General features: G+C 41.7%; 1 protein-coding gene across 1 annotated transcript in view; it reads right to left on the reverse strand.

The window, feature by feature from the left end:
- LOC136858766 (transmembrane protein 47) overlaps positions 1–11,188 on the reverse strand; it is a 161,506-nt gene extending 150,318 nt beyond the window's left edge. Inside the window, exons 1-2 of the mRNA XM_068225741.1 lie at positions 11,165–11,188; positions 1,505–1,588 (exon numbers count right to left, since the gene is read on the reverse strand). Of these exons, the coding sequence (XP_068081842.1) occupies positions 1,505–1,588; positions 11,165–11,188 (108 nt within the window). The remainder of the gene's footprint in view (positions 1–1,504; positions 1,589–11,164) is intronic.
- Between the last annotated feature and the right edge of the window lie 11,902 nt (positions 11,189–23,090).

The following is a 23,090-nucleotide window of genomic DNA, read 5'->3' on the forward strand; positions in this document are numbered from 1 at the left end:
TTAGGGATTGGAATAATTTACCGAGTGAGGTGTTTGATAAATTTCCAACTTTTTGAAATCATTTAAGAAATGACTAGGTGAACAATTGATAGGGAATCTGCCACTTGGGTGACAGGCCTAAATGCAGATCAGTGGTGATTTAATTACATTGATCAATCGATCGATCGATTGATTAATGTTCGGTTCCATGAAACGATTTATATGCATTGAACGTGAGAGTACACTTGAAAGTTAAGTATAATCTATAAAACAAGGACATGAAGACGAAGAAGAAGGAAAAAAAGAGAAATTTAAGCAAAATGAAAGAATTTTTCTGCTAGTGGCTTTACGTCGCACCGACACAGATAGGTCTAATGCCGACGATGGGATAGAAAAGGCCTAGGAGTTGGAAGGAAGCGGCCGTGGCCAGGTACAGCCGAAGCACTTGCTTGGTCTGAAAATGGGAAACCACAGAATACCAACTTCAGGGCTGCCGACAGTGGGTTTCGAACCAACTATCTCCCGGATGCAAGCTCACAGTCGCGTGCCTCTAACCGCACGGCCAACTCGCCCAGTAGGATGTAAGAAAAACAGCCTAGTCTCGCGATACAGGCAAATGTTATACGAATAGTCTATATTCCAGAGGATACAAAAGATCCAGATAGGTTCATTTCTTCTTTTTAAACTTCCATTGAAGACACTCAAGCGAAATCTTTCTTTTTTCCTGCATATCGTCGTTGCGCCTCGGAATGCTGTTATGTGACAGTGTTGAGGGGAGTAATACTGACCCGCAGCGCATGTATTCTTTAGAAATAAATTTCTTTTATATACAGTAGTCCATGCAATACTGAACTTTAGATGACAGAATTTTTCTGGTCAGAGTTATAAGCTGAAATATCACATAGCGGTTTTTCTAGGCGCAACGACGTTATACAGTATCACGGCTCAAAGACGACCTGAATTCTCTGCTACAAAGTGGAATCCTCCAATGGCAGGGAGCAGGAGAGACCCAGAGAGAGAGAGAGAGAGAGAGAGAGAGAGAGAGAGAGAGTGCAGTGGTCATATGCCAAAATCACCCCCCCGAGGTTTTAGTGAAGTCAGCCGAAAAACCAGTAGCTGGTCGGCCAAGAGAGTTACAGATCGTCTGCAATAATAATGTTATGGGTTTTACGTCCCACTAACTACTTTTATGGTTTTTGGAGACGGCGAGGTGCCGGAATTTTGTCCCGCAGGAGTTATTTTACGTGCCTATAAATATACCGAAACGGAGCTCACATATTTCACCCCCTTCAAATACCATCGGACTGAGCCAGGATCGAGGTGCCGCCCTGTTATTGCGAAGGAACCGACCGTGGCCTTGATAAGGTAAACTACAGCCCCAGAAAAAAAAAAAAACAGTATTCAGGCTGCCGACGGTGGGTTTCAAATCCTTTGTCTCCCAAATTGTTGATACCTTAATGTGACTAACAATGAGACCTCCAGTTTTACATGGAATCCGAAACAAAGCGACGTGACGTTTTCTTACAAAGATATAATTTGACTTGGCCGCCTTGGTGAGAAGCCAGTGATGAAGCCACAGTTCATAGACTGATTCTCGTTCCGCGAATATCTGGAAATAAGAAACCCATTATAATGCCGTGAAAATAATGGAAAAGGAACAAGTATGCGTAGGCGTAAAGATTATTGGATACAGAGCTAAACATCTTCGATTGAGGTATGGTTAATAGACAAGGGGAAGCCACAACTGTGGAGTCAACGATTTCATTCAGACGTACGGAGGTTGATCTACCGTAGCACCAAGACACCAAGCTAGGGCACAATGCACAGTGACACAACTTGCAGGGAGGTTCAGTGTTCACTACAGCACAGCAGGGACAATTTGTCTAGGTAAGTGAACGCGAAATGGGACAATAACATGGAAACGGCGGAACAAAAGCCTGTTGACATAATCAGTGTTATTCTCTGGCAACTGCCTACCGTAGAACATGAAGGAGGTAACGTTATGTTATGGGTATGCTTCTCCGCTGAAGGTGCATTCGTGCATATAGAGGTCCTGGTTTTTTTTTTTTCAATTTTGCTTTACATCACACTGACGCAGATAGGCCTTATGACGACGATGGGATAGGAAAGGGCTACGAGTACGAAGGAAGCGACATTGGCCTTACTTTAGGTACAGCTCCGGAATTTTCCAGGTGTGAAAATTGAAAACTACAGTGGGGTTCAAACTCACTATCTCCCGAATGCAAGCTGATAGCTACGTGACCCAAACCACGCAGCCACTTCCTCGGTGGTCCTAGCTATGGTGACATTTTGGACATCCAGTGGGTTCTTGGTCTTCCCACCATCAGTTCCCGTTTGTTGGCAATGTGATTTACATTCTGTGCTGTATATAAGTCCAAACAATATTCGGATTAAAACAATGACCAAAAATCGCTGCGTCAAAACAGTTTAGAACACTACGTCAAGAATAAACAGATACGTGTCCGAGGATCTCTCCAAATTTGAACTAAATCGGTGACCCCACAGCTATGGCTTGCCTTTATCAGAGATGCGCAGGTAAGGAAGTGGAATCTTATGTTTTTTCTAGAAATGCGGCGAGCACAATGTGTACATTCACTGATGGTACATGTTCTCACTGAACACACTAGGTGGATACATGAAGGGAAAAATATAGTGGAAAGGAAAGAAGTATGCACAGATGGTTTGTTAAATTGATGTACAGCTAAGGTTAATATTCAGAGGTGCAGACGCAAGGTACTGAAAACTCGAATGAAGTTTTCCAGGTTGTAGGAAGCCCAATGTTCATATTTACTGACGACAATGCATGTCCTCATAGAACACGACTCGTGAAAGCGCTTGGAGCGGACTATAACCGGGGTACCTTAGAAAGTGTCTACCAAAGAAACTCCCACACGCTGTTATTAAATTGGAGAATGGGAATTTGTTTTTAAAGTAACTCATGGATGACCTCACAGTCAGCAAGCCACCCCAATGCTAGACTTGGGAAAGACCACACTCCACGTTGGTCAATCCGCGCAATCTCTATTTTATGTTTCAGACAAAAACTTACAGTTTGTTTATTTCTGCGATTGCAGCTTTACAATAATAACTGTTTTGTGCATTGTAGTGTACAGTCATCACATCTTGTTGCATTTGGACATGTAAATTAAGAATATTAAAAAGGTTATCTGATAGAGCATAAATTTTGGACACCACAGTACAGTCAGGCAAGCCTGCATTTTAACCGGAGGCTCTGGGTTCGATTTCCGACCAGATCAGGGTAAGTATTTGGATCTGATGGCTGGTTCGAGGTTCACTCAGCCTACGCGAGAACAACTGAGGAGCTATCTGACGTTGAGAAAGCGGCCCCGATCAAGGAAGCCGAGAATAACGACCTAGAGAATTCGTCGCACTGACCATGCGTCACCTCGTTATCTACAGGCCTTCGGTTGAGCAGCAGTCACTCGGTTTGTCAAGATTCATCAATGCTGGAGCAGCATTCGGAGGGAGGGGGGTGGCAATACATATAAAATAAATGTGTTAATAATAAGTAAACATAAATAATTTAAAAAATACATAAATAAAAAATAATGCGAAACTAAACACAAACTTCCTATTTTGGTATTCATATTTCCTTTCCTTTGTTCATTACTGCTATAGGTTATTTGTTTATTTTTTCATATGTTGGATCCTTCTGGTCACCTGTAATTTCGGGAAATAAATAAACTTATGAGTACTTGTAAGAATGTGATTTACATCCATTAGAATGAAGACTATAATTTGCAACTTAAGGATTACATATTTCGTGAAGCAAGTGAAGAAATTCTAATGCGCACAAACTGTAATCTTCTTAGTCATTACTAATAGTGCTTTAATTTCGTCATTATTTGTAGCAGTTTATTTTGTTGCGGTACTTCCATGCCTCATTTTAATACTACAGGTTTATACTTCTATTACTCGTCCAAGGTTACTGGGTTTTCTAATTCATTTTCTGACCGGTACTTATAACTGATATAGGTGTAGTTACATAATACTAGACAATATGACGTATAAGCAGTAATGGCAGAACTGTTGGCCTGTATTTTCTTGCAGGCATTGAACAAAACTTGAGGGCAGCATTCTTCAGGAAGTAGTGGCTACCTGCTTGATGTGTCGTGTGTCCGTTCCAAAATGAAAAATATTTTACAGCAACGACTCTAAACGTTAGTTAGGTTCGCCAATAACCCATTGAACCAATACAGACCGATATGGTCAAGTTTGTCGAATAACCCATTTGGCTATTGGCTTTACGTCGCACCGACACAGACATGTCTTATGGCGACGATGGGACAGGAAAGGGCTAGGGCTGGGAAGGAAGCGGCCGTGGCCTTAATTAAGGTACAGCTCCAGCATTTGCGTGGTGTGAAAATGGGAAACCACGGAAAACCATCTTCAGGGCCGCCGACAGTGGGGTTCGAACCTATTATCTCTCGAATACTGGATACTGACCGCACTTAAGCGATTGCAACTATCGAGCTCGGTAAACCCATTTGGAAAGCCTGATAGAAATATGGTAAATTAAACTTGTGGTAGTGAGAAGGCCGCAAGAAAGAAATTATTTCCTTTTACCACGAAGCTTGTCAATAGTCTAGGAAGTGCTATTAGTAATATGCTGAACTGTCGAGTTACATACACACTAATTCTATGTTATTCAAGAGATCGCAAATAAAGCATTACATATTTTCGGACGTTTGACTCACTCTGTCCAAGTTCATTACGCCATTTCCACGGGGATTAGATAACTCCATGACGTGAATAAAAATAAGCTGGCAAATCAATCTGCAAACATACGAGTAATATTTGCATAAACCGATGTTTTAAAATCTAATAGCCATGGTTGGTGATGTATATCGAAGCAGAAGGTAATATCGATTTCTAAAACGAGAGATGGCTGTTCGGCTAATCGATTATATGCATGAGGAAGCTAACGGAGCATCCATCACACAGGTGCGCTCAAGTAATTGTATCATGAGATAGCACAACAGCTGCTGCTCTGAATGTTTTGCTCCATGATTGGCTCATGAAATGAAATGAAACTGAAACAAAACATCGTGTATGCCGTTCATATTCAATAATAATAATAATAATAATAATAATAATAATAATAATAATAATAATAATAATAATAATAATAATAATAATAATAACTGTGAATATTACCATGGTGAATCAGAGACAATCGACTGGAACTTGCGTCCTTCCAGACACTACAATGTACGGACACGCAAAATAACATTGTTGTGATATTACGCCAACATCTAGCAAGATGCACGGAACTTTTCAGCGAGATCGTGTCATACTACAAGGATTACCATTTACTGGTACTCACAGAGAACAAATATATATTGCTTTGAGTTTGAGACAATCTTACAAACATAGAAATTCCAAACCACCAGCGTCCTAACAAGTAAGCACGAACTACATGTTTCTAATATCATAATACTTGACGTATATACAACAATAAATTATATTATTAAAGTCTTAAAAAAAAGGAAAACAAATATTTATGACATGGTTTACTGCAATGTCAGCAAAAGTAAACGATGATTTGCATGCAATTTAAAAAGAAAAAGAAAAAACCCCTCTTTTTTCCAGTTTGTTTTACGTCGCAGCGACACAGATAGGTCTTATGGCGACGATGGGATAGGAAAGGACTAGGAGTGGGAAGGAAGCGGCCGTGGCCTTAACAAAGGTACAGCCCCAGCATCTCCTTGGTGTGAAAATTGGAAACCACGAAAAACCATCTTCAAGGCATTACGGGCTGGATCCCTTTCCTGATTCCAACCCTACTCCTCGGGTGACGTACAGTAAAAAAAACTCATGGTATCGTATTAGTTTCCCGCAGGTACACTTTTCTCAGAGAAACAATTTAAACTATGCGTGTAATGTTAGTTGTAGGAATGCAGAGTTTGTATCAACGATGAAGGTGGATTCTATTTTAATAATAATAATAATAATAATAATAATAATAATAATAATAATAATAATAATAATAATAATAATAGTTTTACGTCCGCCTAACTACTTTTATAGTTTTCGAAAACGTCGAGTTGCCAGAATTTTGTCCCGCAGGAGTTATTTTACGTGACAGCAAAATCTACCGCCATGAGGCTGATGTAGGCCTTATTTGAACACATTCAAATACCACCGGACTGAGCCAGGATCACACCCGCCAAGTTGGGCCCAGAAGGCCTGCGCTTCTATCGTCGGAGCCACTCAGCCTGACTTGATAATAGTTAAAATTAAGTCTGATAAAATACTAAATGCGAGATATGTAAAATAACAAGGGCTCATTCTTTTTTGTGCGACTATCAACACTAGTGCGTGTTTCTGTGGCGGTTGGTAGAGTGATGTGCTATATGTGGATGAAGATGGATTTATAAAGACGACCATAAGTACCCAGCCCCGAACCGGAGGAATTAATCAGACGCGGCTAAAATCTACGACTTCATTGGGAATCGAACCCGGAGCCCTCTGAACCGAAGACCACTACGCCGACCATTCAGTCAAAAATCCTAACCAGAAAGAAATGCGTATTTAAGAGTAATAATATTCGGTTGAATGAAAATTGATGAAAGTAGCTTGAAGACATAATGAAGAAAGACAGCCCCGAATTGTACGGGAAGCATGCTGCCTTTTACCCGGAGACCCGGATTCGATTCCCGGCCAATCCGGGGATTTTAGTTCTGGACTGAGGGTTGGACGAGGTTCGCTCAGCCTCGAGAGACACACTGAGGAGGTGTCTGATTGGAAAGGCAGTTTACCTGGTCTAAAAGACAAAGAATACGGCCGAGGATGTCATTAAGACGACCACGCGTCACACTAGGCCATCCAGTTTGGCAACGATCGGCTTGGCAGGGCGTTGTGCCACAGTTTGTTTTAACAATTTGCTTTACGTCGCACCGACACTTACAGATCTTATGGATACGATGGGACGTGAAAGGGCTAGGGGAGGGAAGGAAGCGACCGTGGCCTTAATTGAGCTACAGCCACAGTATTTGCCAGGTGTGAAAATAGAAAACCACGGAAAACCATCTTCAGGGTTGCCGACAGTAGGGTTCGACTCCTGAGGTTTTTTTATTTTGTTCTGACTATGAAATAAACATTATATATTTAAGAAAAACAAATCTTCATTCATCAAATGTCGTAAATCGTTCCATGAACTAGCTTCTCACCGTGGTCTGAATGAAAATTCCAGGCCTTGTGGCTCAAATCTAAACGTAAGTCTCATGGCTATGATCACGATATCAATAGTTATGTAAAACTGCAAGATTGCGTTTGCTTTGCTTTTATTCTACGACTCAAGGTCATCATTCCGGAAATGTTAATATTTCGTCAACGTAGAATCGAGCTAACATTGGAGCAAATAAATTATCCAGGTACACTTCTGACAACGTGAAATTACGAAGTAATTCTCCGTCTAAAGTATACTGTAGCGACCAAAAGAAGGGCAGCAAGATGGTGCAACGTCCTGTCAATATGTTGGGTGCGGTCAGACATCCCAATCAGACTAGTGCTACTTTCTATTCGTGGTCTTAAGACACGCGATTCTTCACCTTGTCTTGGTGGGACACAATATCTTTCTAGTTTTAGATTATTCTATTAATGATTTTGTTGTAATTGCTCTCACTGGCTGTGGTACAGTTACATCGGAAATGATCGGCTAACTTTGCGATTTAGCTTAATACGTTCTATGACTTTTCAACTTCAAACTGATAACAATCATATTCAAATTCAGACCAATCCCATTCAGACTGAGACCGGTCGGTAGATGCAGAGTGGGTTTCGTCCCGTAAGAGGCCACGGCTTGTCCGTGGTCCAACAGCTCTGTACTCTGACCGGCCAACCGAGCAGAGGAAAGTTGGCCACGGCTCTACCGTGGCTCTACGCCTCTGCATTCGGGAGACGGACCTGGGGCACAGTGCTGGACTTCTCGCCTGGCCCCACCTGTCTGCTGTCCTGAGAATGGTTTTCTGTGGTTTCCATTCTCCCGCACTAAGGCGAATGCCGGGACAGTTCGTAGTGTAGGCCACGGCCGCCGACCCCCTCACCTTCTCCGCACATTTCCTTCACCGTAACAAATCTCCCGGCCTGTGGGACGGCGTCACCGTCTAAGAGGCCCGCCTCCCCCTTCAGGGGAGGAATGAAAACGTTTTGTAGTAGTAGTAGTAGTAGTAGTAGTAGTAGTAAACTGAGACCTAACACATTCCGACTGAGACCAAACACATGCAAACTGCGAATATTAAGTTAAAATAGGAATTATTAGTTAGGAAATATTAAGCATTTAGCTTTATTGACACGGTCAACATTTTGCAAAACGAAAGTTAGGCCTAGTGATATACGTAATCGTGATGGATCCGGAATAAATCTTTAATGTAAATCCTAGGATTTCCTCCAATTTCAAAGACGCTGAGGTGCCGGAATCTTGTCCCGCGTAAGTTCGATTACCTGGCAGTACGTCTACCGACACATGGCTGTCGTATCTGAGCACCTTCAGATACCAACGGACTCAGTCGGGATCGAACCTACCAACTTAAGCTCAGAAAGCGAACGCTCTACCGTCCCAGCCACTCAGCCAGGACATGAACATACAAACAATACATTTACATTAGCAGGTTATAATTTTCAAGACTAACAAAGAAATAACCCGGGACCGAGAGAGATGGCTGCACGTAGCTGTGAGTTTGGATTCGGGAGATGATAGGTTCGAACATCACGGTCGGCAGCCCTGAATATGGTTTTCCGTGGCTTCCCAATTTCACACTAGGCAAAATGCTGGGGCTGTATCTTAATTAAGGTCACGGTGACTTCCTTCCCACTCCTAACACTTTCCTATTCCATCGTCGCCATAAGACCTATCTGTGTCGGTGCGACATAAAGCCAATTGAAAAAAAAATCCTAGTTTTTCTAGTCACTTCTACTGCATAAACGCTGTGGATCCTCCATAGTGTGCATGTGATGCAATTACTATAGGGGACATTAACTACTTGTTCTTCGCCTGCAGAAGATACCAAAAGCAACATAACTTTCATAAAATCAACCGGCAATGAACAGCAGTTCCCAACATGTATATGTTCATTCTTTGCTTCACAAGACGGAAATATGGAGGTCGTTAAACATGTTTCGATAACTAACACCGACATCTCTGCCTGAGAGGACACGGGATGTCTGCTCTGGGACAACTGAACAGTTGCAACGCGTGTTAAACCATTCGATAAAGCAGCAGCAATGTAAATCCACTATATGCATGTGAAGGCAATGCTAGCACCAAAACCGGGCCAAGATACAGTTGCTAAGGACAAGAGTCAATCGAAAGGTAAGTAAACATAAGTAATTTTCTTATTACGGTCAAAATGAACACAAATCTTGCACATCTGCACTTTCTGTTGTAATATTCGGAACGCTATCAATACAGAAATACCTACAGTATAGGCGTGAATAATTCCTGCACAGTCCAACACCTGTCTTCTGTTTTTTTTTTCGATAACGGCTACTGACACTTCTAAGTGAGCGGATACGAGACGTGCACTCTACGACAGTCCCGCCGTGTTTGAAAGCCTCTACAGTTAGGTATGGCAAAGCTCTATCACCCAACGCTTCTCTTATCTCCCCACGATACTCGCATGGATTTCTGTCACGGAGAACTATAATTTGTATGACCGCTGTTCAACTTTACTTACATCCAGCTTAGAGCACGCACTAACATTTCCGTGCATTGTTGACTAGTCACCGATGTACATAGGCGTCATGCGCAGGTCACCCACGGGTGTCAAATCAAAAGACCTGCACTTGGCGAGCTGAACTTGTCCTCGGACACTCCCGGCACTAAAAGCCATACGCCATTTCATTTCATAGGCGTCATGTGGCACAGATTTATAAACTACATGGTTTATAAATGATTCCTTTCCTTTCTTTTTCTTAAGAATGTTATTATTACATTTTTATGTGATGTAGATAATGTCCTTATTTGTGGCGAAGTTAAGGACTCAAGACGCTTACACTTAACCACCCTACAATTCTTCTTCTTCTTCTTCTTCTTTTCCTGCCGCTTTTCCCACACCTGTGGGGTCGCGGGTGCGAACTGCGTCGCACATGCGGATTTGGACCTGTTTTTACGGCCGGATGCCCTTCCTGACGCCAACCCTCTATGGAGGGATGTAAGCACTATTGCGTGTTTCTGTGGTGGTTGTTAGTGTAGTATGTTGTGTGAATATGATGAGGAGAGTGTTGGGACGGACATATACACCCAGTCCCCGAGCCAGAAGAATTAATCAGAAGCGATTAAAATCCCCGACCCGGCCGGGAATCGAACCCGGGACCCTCTGAACCGAAGGCCAGTACGCTGACCATTCAGCCAACGAGTCGGACACTTAACCACCCTACAATATAAATCTAATTTCAAAAACATTGACACATAATAATAATAATAATAATAATAATAATAATAATAATAATAACAGAGAAAATCGTCAATTTTAACATGGTAACTAAACTACACTTAAATGAAGTAACGACACTCAAACTACACATTCATCTAATTCATTCGTTCATTCATTCCTTCAACAATTATCCGGCAAGGCAGTGGGATTCACTCAACAAATGCTCACATTAAGCCACCTTAACCTTGCGATGAGATGGAACATCCCTAATGTTTGCAGTTAGTGAATTCCACGACCTAGGTCCTAGACGCAGAGATTATGAAGGAGCGATTGTGAACAGCAGTGTGGTTTTTGACATCGTAAGAGAAGAGCCGGACTATGCATTGTGTTCACAATAGGACGAGAAGTAAGAAAAAAGCGAAGAAAGATATTTTGAAAAAAAGCTACTGTGTAGAAGTGATAACATATGAAGTTCACGGCGCTGTTGCACTCGAAGTCATGACAGTTATTTATAATAAGGTGATATATGAGCATAGCATCACAGATTAAAGACATATCTTACGCAGCTGTTCAAGCTCCGGTCTAGTTTCTTGTTACTGTTGCATGTAATCTTAATAGATACAAGCTAATTTATTTTTAAACATTATTTTTCAGATTATACAAGAAAAAAGAACAATTTGAGTCAACAGAAAATTCGAAAATCTCAACTAAATATATGGTGTACACGCCAGTTGCCAATAAATTTAAAATGTAAAACGTTAACTTACCTGAGCAATCTGGTTGTCGGCCATAACTATAGGAGACTTCTAGCTTGACATGCCGCGAGTATTTCCAGACACTTGTTGAACTGCTCCTCAATATTGGTCACATCCCCACAGGAAACATCTGGTCATGACGTTCCCCTTGAAAGTACCACCATAGCAATGACCTATCACTGCTCTATTACACACACGGTTCTTTACACATCGAGTTTTTACAATTAAATGAGCGAGTGAGGGAAGTCACTTACTTTGGAAGTTCAACACTAGCACATCACTATCAGTGTCAGGAAAACTTATCAAAGTTTTTGGAAGTTTGGGTCGCACGTATATAAAGATTCACGTTAGTTTACCATTGCACATATCACTACTAATGCGGAATAACTGGAAGAGAAGAAGATACCGCTGAACCACATCAACTATGGATAAGATAAAAATGAAATAAGATTATTCGAACTATTGCACATTTGGATGTCAAACAGATTCAACGTTTCTCCATTGAAACCTGTCACTAAAGGAAAGGGATATATATCTCTCTCTCTCTCTCTCTCTCTCTCTCTCTCTCTCTCTCTCTCTCTCTCTATCCTAGCATACTTCCGGTAAGAGACATACTGAAATATTGTAAGCAAGACTGGCCACATTACCGAAATATGTAACGCTATAGGAACCCCGCTTTAACATTTCGCATTATAGCAACTATTTATGTCGATAACACTTCAAACAGGAAAATAAAGGACGCTACACACAGATACTTTAAATTTGGCAAGAGTGGGGGGGAGGGGGTCCAGAATAATTTCTCGGCAAGAAGATATTTTACCTAAATTACACGAATTCGGAATCCTACATTTACCAGCACATGCCAGAACTTATAAATCACCAATGGATGATAATTGCTGTATTATTAGACTATTAATATTATCTTTTTTTCGCTAGGGGCTTTACGTCGCACCGACACAGATAGGTCTTATGGCGACGATGGGATAGGAAAGGCCTAGGAGTTGGAAGGAAGCGGCCGTGGCCTTAATTAAGGTACAGCCCCAGCATTTGCCTGGTGTGAAAATGGGAAACCACGGAAAATCATCTTCAGGGCTGCCGATAGTGGGATTCGCGCGGCTGTGAGCTTGCATCCGGGAGATAGTAGGTTCGATTATTATTATTATTATTATTATTATTATTATTATTATTATTATTATTATTATTATTATTATTATTATTATTATTATTATTATTATATGCTGTAGTTCTCGCAAAGGATTTACAACTTCCCAATTGTATACAAATACTACCACTAAACTTATCAGTATAGTATGTTATCCCTCCGTTACCAACTCCTCTTTACCGACAAGCATTTATACTCATCCAATTGCAAAAGAAAATATATCCAGCACGAGTCTAGGTCACTGTAGGCTGACGGTAGAAGTTGAAGCTAACTGTTTATATAAATTAAATAGTGTTTATTATACATCGTTTTAAAATAATTGTACATACAATGTCAATTCTACTGGATGTTGATCAGTTGATGACTTACAACTTCAACGTGGAATATTCCAAAGTAAATTGTATATTCAATGTGACAGAGAAATAATATCAGCAGACTGGACACCCAGGACTCACTCTCCTCCACCCCCAACCCCCTCACAGTATTTGGCTACGCGTACATATAGGGTGTAGGAAATATGTCGTCAAATAAAAACAGGCCTTGAAAATTGAGATCATATCAATTAAACTAAGGATAGGATCGAACACTCTAAATTGCAATTTTCATCCACTTTCAGGTGAAGTAAATAACACAGTGTCATGTTAGACAAGGTCTGCGGCCGAAATGTCTCAAAAGGAGACCGCAGGACGTCTTAAATCACACTTATGTTGGGAATCCATTTTTCGGAGTCTAGTGGCCATAAAACGACAAGGTCCGTCAAATGCAGCATGTTGTATTTTTGTAGGAATGCAATATTCCCTTTACTAGCCCACCTGCTGGCTATGACCGTTATGGTCTGACACCGTGGTTAGTCGGTTCGAGCCCCGTTGGTGGAAAAAACTGTCACCATCAGAATGTTGGTCGGCAGGGCAGGAGAGGTGGTGGTATACAATTTATAATTACTAGGTAACGTGTCAAAAGTCTGGATTCAATTCCAAACCTCTCCGCAGTGTTCATATGGAGTGAGGGCATCATAAAAGCTGTTGATGGTGATTGGTCCATCGGATGGAGACGTTAAGCCTTGAGCTATTCGACATGAGTAGGCTATGTGCCGGCACCGGGTTTTATCCTTTCCCTTCCTACTATCATATATCACGTCATTCATTTGATCTTGATCTTGATGAGGTTGATGTCAGGAAGGGCATCCGGCCGTAAATACTCGCTACGAAGATGGTCGACCCCGCAGAGAAACGGGACATGTGGAGAAAGATTGGACAACAGCAATATTCCCTTCACTCATACGGCCTTTAGGAAGTAAAAATAAAATAAAAATAAACTGAGACCAAGCAGAAAAACGGCGGAGACACCCACTGATAAATTATGGTTGCAAAACTGCATTACGTTACTTTCCTCAGTTGACTCTGAATGAAAATTACGAGTTAACCATCAGTGAGGAATTGACGAGAATTTTCCTGCCCTGAATATGGGAAGTAATCGGGGCGAGAATAGCTCATCCCAAAACAATATAAAACGTCTAAGAACGTACATCCTATGATCGACCGTTAATGTTACCAGTTGTAATGGGGGGAATATTTCGCGTTAATTTTGGAGTCAGAAATCCGATCTTAATGTCTCGTATCATTTACCTGAGGACTGAATGTGGAGGACGATGAAAGTGTCACAAATCTCAACTCCATTTTCATTTATTTATGCATCGGACGACAGTATGTGGTATGCTTTAAAACCTGGTGAACGTGACAAGGGCCACAATCGTCTGGTAGAGTAGCGATGGTCGTCGTAAGGTTTCGTTACTGATGTTCATCCCATGTGAGTGACTATGGTGAACGCTGAAAGTACCCCTGCTAGAAAAAATCTTATGGAAAGTAATTGAGCATGGCCTATACAATTTATTCCTAACGCTCATCTATAACAACATTCTTGTAGCGTAATCCTAAAAATAAGATAACATGTCTTGTCTTAGTAAAACATGACGAAATGGTGCCAGAATTATGGGAGAATATCGATAGGTTGGATTCCCACACTTATCGTTTGCAGCAAAGTTATCGTCATCCTTCACCATGTTCAGTACCCAATTTACCATCTTATGATTACGAGCTCGGTCGTGTATGTTCTTCCCCATGGACAAAATAACGTTAAAATTCTCTCATCGATAACGTCATGGACGATTCCTACCAACACTCGGTTTAGGTGCCATCAGACTTGTGGCAGACACTGAGAACTTCTTGTAAACAAACACGGTAGGGCTACTGCCAATAATTCCAGAGTAACTGTAGATCATATGTCCACAGGGACGTCTTGTGGTGTTTTGGAGCGTACAATCCACAACCCAATTAATTTCCTCGTTTTTGGAACCAGTCAGTATAATGAGCTAATCATCCCCTGTTCTATTGCCACGTGGGTTGATTTGTGTGTACTTGTGTTACATAGTTATTGGCGCTGATGCTGTGAAATGTTATACAAAAGATGTTATTTGAATAATGATGACTTCTATCGCGTCGTAGCATGAAGTCCCGGCAATCCCAACATGCCTAGGGGCATAACGAGCACCGTTAATACTCGAATTCCATTGGACAATTCTGTCAAATCCCTAGAGACTCTTTGATCGATAAGAACATGTTCTAATTCACTTTCAAGACTTTTAAAGGCTTCTCAAGACTTGCCAAGTACTGCAAGCGATTTGACAAGTAAACTTGTAAAGTACTGAAAATTCTTAAATTTGATAAAAAAAATTGGTCGTATACAAGAGGCTCAAGGAACTTAAACGCTACAAGATAACATTTTTGTGAATATTGCAGTTTTTATTAGTTTCTATATACTGCATGTTGTAAACTTGTTATGATCATTTGATAATTTAATTGACAGTGCGCAGCAAGTTGCGTAAACGAATAAAAACAAGAAATACTACAAATTAAATTTAGGAAATGGAATTAAAAACGTCTCGCAAACTTGTCAGTTATTGTTAAGTGGTTACCGAGGTAATATTGAACCACTAACGCATATCTGTTAAATAAAACATTACACCAGCGCATCTATAACATACAGTGGGGTGCCTAACAACCGAGGCGGTGAAGGCATGTTCGCGTCACTCTGTTTACACCAAAAATACTCATGAAATACCCGGTTTAATTGTTGGCCGGACATAGAACTTCGTGCTGAGGTGTGACGGATGGTGGGACTTCTACCTTCCCACTCTTCCAAGAGCTTGCATAGCCCGCACGGAGATGGCTTTGCTTTTCATTATTATTGTACCGGTTGGTACAACTATACGCCGCATATTTGAATGTTCCGCCTTAACTTACCTCTCTACTGGAGATACCCTGAACTTTAACAACAGTACTAACTCTACTGTTTATCAGAAGATGTCATTGTGTGTTTTTGATTTGCTTTTGTTTTTCATTGATCAAGAAGTGTGGACATTCTCTAACAGATGTCTCGACCAAAAACTATGATAATGCGCTCTGGTGTGAAGGAATGAACTTTCTTGGAGAAATTCTGTATTCATAAGTTTTCTCTTTACTAAATTTTGTTCTGTCATTTGTGGGTTGGCAATATTAATCCTTTCTTTCCGCCTGTTTTGAATGTAGCCAATCAGGAATTTCTGTAATTAATTTTCGGCCAACCGGGGCTTTCTTCTCCAATTTTGTATGTAACTGTCTACTGTAGCCAATAAAAGTTTGAGGGCGGGTTGTTATCATTCATGAAAGGTCTCTAACTTTCCACGAGGGTATAAAAACTGCTGATTTTCTTGTCTCCGGGCCACTTCAGTAACATCTAGCTTTGTGTGTGGATATGTAGCAGGGGGTGGGAAGCACCTCTTACTTCGGGCAACAGATCTCCAACAAGGTAATGGCCTTTTAACATCTTTATTTCGTGCTAGCTCAGCAGTTTAACTCTCGGGGAGGGTTCGAAACCTTTCATATGTAAACTATTACACATGTAAACCATTTTCCTGGTAAACTTCAGTTTTCTTGAACTTTAATTCTGGGATAGAGAGTGCTTTACCCTCTCGAGCTCCCCTTCATTTGAAATTGAGGTGACTACGTTTTCGTAACTGTTTCTTCTCTTCCTTAATGTATTAAAGTCTTCTCATACGAGTCACCTCCCTAGCTTGGGATTAGCCCCTGTGTATCGGCCTAGAGCCACTTGGGTTTTAAAAGATAGATTTAGGAGTGCAATTCACGCCTTCATCCTTTTTGTTTTGGGCCATTTAAATTAACCTAGTTTTTGCACACTACGGCCCAGTTGATTGGGTACGAGATACCCCTGTTTCTTTATTATGCCTTTTATTATGCCTTGATGGCAATTTGTGTAAAAGTCTGTTATTGCCTTTATAGGCTCGAAAGATCGAGAGCGGGTCAGCTCGTTATGGTGTTGTGGTAAAAGTGCCTTAGAGAGGCTTGAAATGTAAAGTTGGGAGCTAATGCTCCATGTAATTAAGGGTTTTCTGCCCTTTGGTAATTTGTGGTTATGAGCTGAGAGCTCAGACTTTGGGGCTTGTAGCCCAGAATTTGTAAGCCTACATTGTACCTGATATTCTTGTTATTTCCCCTAGTGGAAACTGGTTTAAGTTTTTATCTAATCTTGGACTTCTTGATTGTGTACCTGATTTAACTTCTTGTTATTTGTTGTACGCTCAAAATTCTATGTCACCATTGTTAAGTTTTGAAAATATAACCTTTATTGAAATTTTAATTCATCTTTCGGACTTGTAGTTAGACCCATTCCAGCCCGCACCTTCTTTCACCTCTGACTTCCACGGATAACTCCGTAACAATAATAATAATAATAATAATAATAATAATAATAATAATAATAATAATAATAATAATAATAATAATAATAATAATAATAATAATAATAATAATAATAATATTTGCTTTACGTCCCACTAACTACTTTTTACGGTCTTCGGAGACGCCGAGGTGCCGGAATTTAGTCCCGCGGGAGTTCTTTTACGTGCCATTAAATCTACCGACACGAGGCTGTCGTATTAGAGCACCTTCAAATACAACCGGACTGAGCCAGGATCGAACCTGCCAAGTTGGGGTTAGAAGGCCAGCGCCTTAACCGTCTAAGCCACTCAGCCCGGCTCGATGAACTTTGGAGGAGGGAAAAGATATTAAAACACACGGCGAAGACGATACGTAGACAATGAGGTTACATTTTACAGAAAGTTAATTTACGAGATAAACGTACCCTGCAGGTGGTCCGGGGTTCAAAGTCGCCATTAAAGAGTATATTTAGCTCTCATTAGCGTTTGCATGATGAAGATCCCAGGGAGAACAGAGAGTATCAATTACAAAGCCAGGTAATTACCACACATTTCCAACGGGCCAGACATATTCTCTTTCATAATGAGATGAGTGTGACATTTCCCTTCCTCGTATTCAGACGTCGTTTCATACGGGCTTGAAGCACAAATAACAGATGACAATCAGTCTCGGGTAAAGATCGTTAGATGATCTGTGCTATTGTAAGATCCACTAATAGGATTTTTCCAACTCGTCGGATGCTTGCGGCCTTGCCTTGCAAAAAAATCATCGTAGTAGATCCTATAACAACACATCATCAGACAGCTTTCTTCTGACATGACGTTTCGGAATCTCGTGCTTCCAAACTAGTCTATATGGAGATATTATTGTTCGAAACGGAAGTACGACTAGGCAACAATCTCTTCTAAATTATAATCCGATGGGAAAAAGGAAGAGGTCCAATCCTTCGAAGAATGAGAACAGCGGCAAAAGACAGAAAGGGCCACGAAAAGCGAGGTCTCGTTAACCTAGTGCCGTTGGGGTCGGCAAAGGGAGACCATACACTGACTGAGCAAATGCCATGGGATATCGGAGCACTGATGCGCAGGTGTGTTGTCTGCGCACCACACGCCCCCTGTGCCAGTGGCAGTTGTATAGGAGACCTTGTGAGCAGTGGCTGTGCATGTGTCAGGTGTAACATGGAACGTCGTTGTGAGCTGACACCGTTCGAACGGGGTATGGTGGTCGGTGCCCGACGGATGGGAAGTGCGATTTCGGAAGTGGTGCGGGAATTCGGCTTCACACGATCAACCGTGTCCAGGGTGTATCGTGAATGGTTGAATGCGGGTGTCACCGTCCAGAACAGACGAACGACCGGCCGTCCAGCCACCCTCGATGACAGTGACCGGCGACATCTGAGACGGATTGTCAATAGTGACAGACGGGCAACCGTGCAACAAAGCACGGCTCAATTCAACACAGGCCGTGCTAGACACGTCTCCCAGTGGACAATCCGTAGGAACATGGGTTCTATGGGGTATGGAAGCCGGCGCCGCACACGGGTGCTACTGTTAACCCAACGTCATCGGGCACAACGGCGCGCATTTGTCGCCAGTCACCAGGGATGGACACTGGAACAATGGCTTAACGTGATATGGTCGGACGAATCACGATTTCAACTGCACCACGCCGATGGGAGGCACCGTGTATGCCGCAGACCACATGAAGCGATGGATCCCGCCTGCCACGAAGGTGTGGTCCAGGGCGCTGGTGTCTCTGTTATGGTCTGGAGTGCATATTCCTGGTATGGAATGGTCCCCCTAGTTGCTCTGGGAGAGACTGCTCGGACACCATCTCCACCCATTTTTGGCCTCCCAGCGCCCAGACGGTTCTGCGGTGTTCCAAGAGGAGAACGCGCCACCACATCACTCCCACGTCGCCCGGGAATTGTTCCAAGAACATGCAGCGAAGATCCAACGACTGCCATGGCCACCCAGGAGCCCCGATATGAACCCTATCGAGCATATCTGGGATGTCCTGGAACGCAGGCTCCGTCCATGGATCCTGCACGCACGAACAGACCAGCATTGGCGACCGCTCTGCAAACGATTTGTTGTCAGCTGCGTCCAGAGGACTACCAGGGACTTGTCGACTCACTTCCACGGCGTCTCACTGCAATTCGCAAGGCCAGAGGAGGCCCCACACGCTATTAGGTGACTATCCCATGAAATTTGCTAAGTCAGTGTATAGCAAGGAGCCTGGGCATATGGAAGTAATGTCAGATTCAGTCAAAAATGTCTAGGCTGGCCGAGAATCGAACGTGGAATCTCTGGTTGGGACAAACTGTTAATAATAATAATAATAATAATAATAATAATAATAATAATAATAATAATAATAATAATTTGTTTAACGTTCCATTAACTACTACTTTTATTTTTACTTTTCATGCACATCAAGGTACTGAAACTATCGACATTAGGCTGGCTCATTTGAATACCTTCAAATACCGCAGGACCAAGCCAGAAACGAACCTGTCAACGAACTGTATTCTCAGAAAAACAACACACTACTATCTGAGCCACTCAACCCGGTGAAGATGCTGGAACTATAACCATTCGGACAGCAGCGAAATTAATATACATTAGGTGTAAATGCCAGCCCCGTGGTGTAGGATTAACATGCCCGCCTCGTACCCGTAAGCCCGGAGATCGATTCCCGGCCTGTCCAAGGATTTTAATTCTAGACAGAGGGCTGGAAGGGGGTTCACTCAGCCTCGAGAGACCAAGAGGAGCCGTCTGATACAAAAGGCAACGGACCCGGTCGCGAAAATCCAGCAAGAAGAGTGAGGATGTCGTTACGCTAACCGCGTAACACAAGAAATATTTGCAGGTCATGTGGATGGGGCGTAGTCATCTTGGCAGGACAGGATCCTAATGGGCTGTTGCAACACGGCCTTGTTTTTTATGGTGTACAAAAGGAAATAAATACATCACATGAGATGATCTTTATCAAATACTGATATTACTGGTTGACATCACTTCAGGGGCCCAAGACGAATATTTCAACTTCCTGTATGACACTGATAGTATATTCCCCCGTTCGCTGCCAAATGGTCACCCACGCAAAACAGTACTGTGCGTGGATGTTAAGATGTTTCCTGTATTAAATTTTATCCATAAACCGCGAGACATTCATCGCGCCGGATGTAGGAAACATAAAAGTACTTCTCAGTCTTCTGTGAAGACCTCTAATGCGTGAGTTGGCCCTCTTCCTTGAACTGCACTGTGGCAAGATCATCAGAGCAGAAAGTCTGATCATACTCTCACAAAATAGACTTACATTTTCATATTGTTGAACTCAATTTACAATTTCACAACAAAACAAGAGTTGTATTAAGTTTTGTATGTTTGTCGTTGAAAAACCAGTAAACAAGCAAAGTTAACATTTTCTTCGGAAATGAATCTACAGTATTTAGCTGATATTAAACTGCTCCTATTTCATAATCGACCAAGTGCAAATACGCTCTACAATAAAGAGAAAAGACAAAAATAAGGTTAATCCCGCAACACTAAGTCAGCATTTGCCTGATGTGAAAATGAGAAACCATGGAAAACCATATTCAGGACTGCCGACGGTGGGATTCGAACCTACCAACTCCCGAATGCAAGCTCATACCTACGCGACCCTAACCGCACGGCCAACTCGCTCAGTTTCGGATTTTCGTGCCCTTCCTCTAGGTGATGTTATTTGTTCCACACACCCCGTAGTAGCTGAGTTCGTTAAAGCGACGAAGTTCTTCAAAATGCAAGGCTAAGGGGTCAACACCAACTCAAGTCGATTACAATTAAAGGTATTTCAAAATAATATTTCCAAACTGAGTTATGACACCGCCTATTCTGATCAAGGTCACGGAAACGAACCTAGACGCAGTCGGTTGCTGTTGATAGTAGATCAAACGTAGTAACGCAGAAGACTTCCGGCAAAATTTCGGAACCTCGCAATTTCTCAACACCAATGGTAAATGACGGAGTGTTAAACTACAAGACAGGCATGTTTCCATTAGAGACTGCTATGGCCCTCAGTGTTCCGTCCGCAAGCCTCTCCAGATGAACTAAATATCCGAAGAACCTTGTATCTGATAATGGCACTGTGACCTTTACTACTTCCATGCCTTTTAACTCCCCCCCCCCCTCCCCTATAGGTCTTGAGTCACACTGACTTGGACAGGTCTTATGGAGACGATGGGATAGAACAGGGCTAGGAATGGGAAATAAGTGCCCATAGTCTCAATTAAGGTACAGCCCCAGGATTTGTCTGGTGTGAAAAAATGAAACAACGGAAAACCATCTTCAGGACTACCGACAGTGAGGCTCGAACCCACTATCTTCCGAATGAAAGTTCAAAGCTACGTGAACCGAACCGCGTAGCCTACTCACTCGGTCCAATATTTAACAACTATAATCGTTAAAAGCACAGTATCATCACTGCCTAGTTGGCCCTCTACTTCTCTTACCCTCGAAGCTCGAGTCTACCCTTCTAGCCAACCTCCTCCATTTGTTCCGTATTTCCGTTGGTTTGTATGCACAGCATTATCCACCGAGATGATGATGATGATAATTATAATCTACCATAATTTTGTTAGTGCTTTCAAAGTAACACCGACTCAATTAGGTCTTCTGGCGACGATGGGATAGGAAAGGGCTAGGACTGAGAAGGAAGCGTTCGTGGCCTCAATTAAAGTACAGCGAATCGTGAAAATTGGAAACCATGGAAAACCGTTTCCAGTGCTGCCGATAATGGGGTTCTAACACACTATCTCCCGAATGTAAGCACACAGCTACATGATCCGAACCGCGTAGCCAACTCGTTCGGTAAACTTATCACAATCTTAAGCGTAAAACAACTGTTACACGCACTACAATGGATATGACAACCTAATATACGAGGTTATTGCAAACATGACCCTTGTGAATAAATAATAATAATAATAATAATAATAATAATAATAATAATAATAATAATAATAATAATACAGCATACTTTAAACGAAGTCGAATAAATTACTGCTTCTGGGTCTGCTTTTCTTTTTTTCTTTTCTTTTTCGATTAATAACGTATGTCTGAATGTGCAATTGCTGACTGTTAAAATAACATTGGTGAGAAGGAATCAAATAAGAAAATTCGTGAAGGAAAATCAATAGTACTGCCATGTTTCGAATAGCTTCATTTGGATTATAATTGCTCGTTACAAACAATAACGTAGAAGAACTTTTGCAACACGAAAGGAAACCGTGACTTGCTCGAGAAATTGATTTTATACCGTCATTAAGGATTCAAATTCAACTGCAATGGAAACATTGAATATTGTATGGTCTGAAAAACGAATCGTCTTCGGAACCAACTTTGAAGCAATTAACTTGTTTGATTCATGTATACTTTCGTCGCAAAAATTATTATCGATTGGTAATTGCAATTACCAGTTACACTGAGGAAATACATATTTAAACGGAACATCTCAGTGTTGTTATAACAGACTGCTACCCAAGTAATCCAGGGCTCTATCCTGGTTTTCAATGAGGATTATCCCTAGTAAAGAAGTGTGTTCTACGTCAACGTGGATTCATAATCAGCAATAGTGAATCTGTAAAATGGTTACATCATTCACCCGGATTATAATTTTTAGAGCCCGATGGAGTGGGCGAGTATTTAGTGGAACATTTCATGGTTTCAAAACTAAATCGTTTCGGAATTAATGAGTTATGTGTTTATTTAGTAGATAATTACATCGCCTAATAAAGCGCTCTCTCGCCCATTGCATCGACACAACCATATACGGATTAGTGTGGATATAAACTACTGCGAATCTTTTCACGCAGACTTCCGTGCTAGCTATTACCCACACCATTCTCTTCTCTTCCACTAATCTCCTTTGTTCTACAAGAATGCCACGATTATGTGTGCATAAAGACGAGAAGCATCTCTTCAAATAACAACAGGAAGCAATCAAAAACCGAAAGAAGAAT

Source organism: Anabrus simplex, chromosome 1 (assembly GCF_040414725.1).
Source record: "Anabrus simplex isolate iqAnaSimp1 chromosome 1, ASM4041472v1, whole genome shotgun sequence".
In the NCBI taxonomy this organism is placed as follows: Eukaryota; Metazoa; Arthropoda; class Insecta; order Orthoptera; family Tettigoniidae; genus Anabrus; species Anabrus simplex.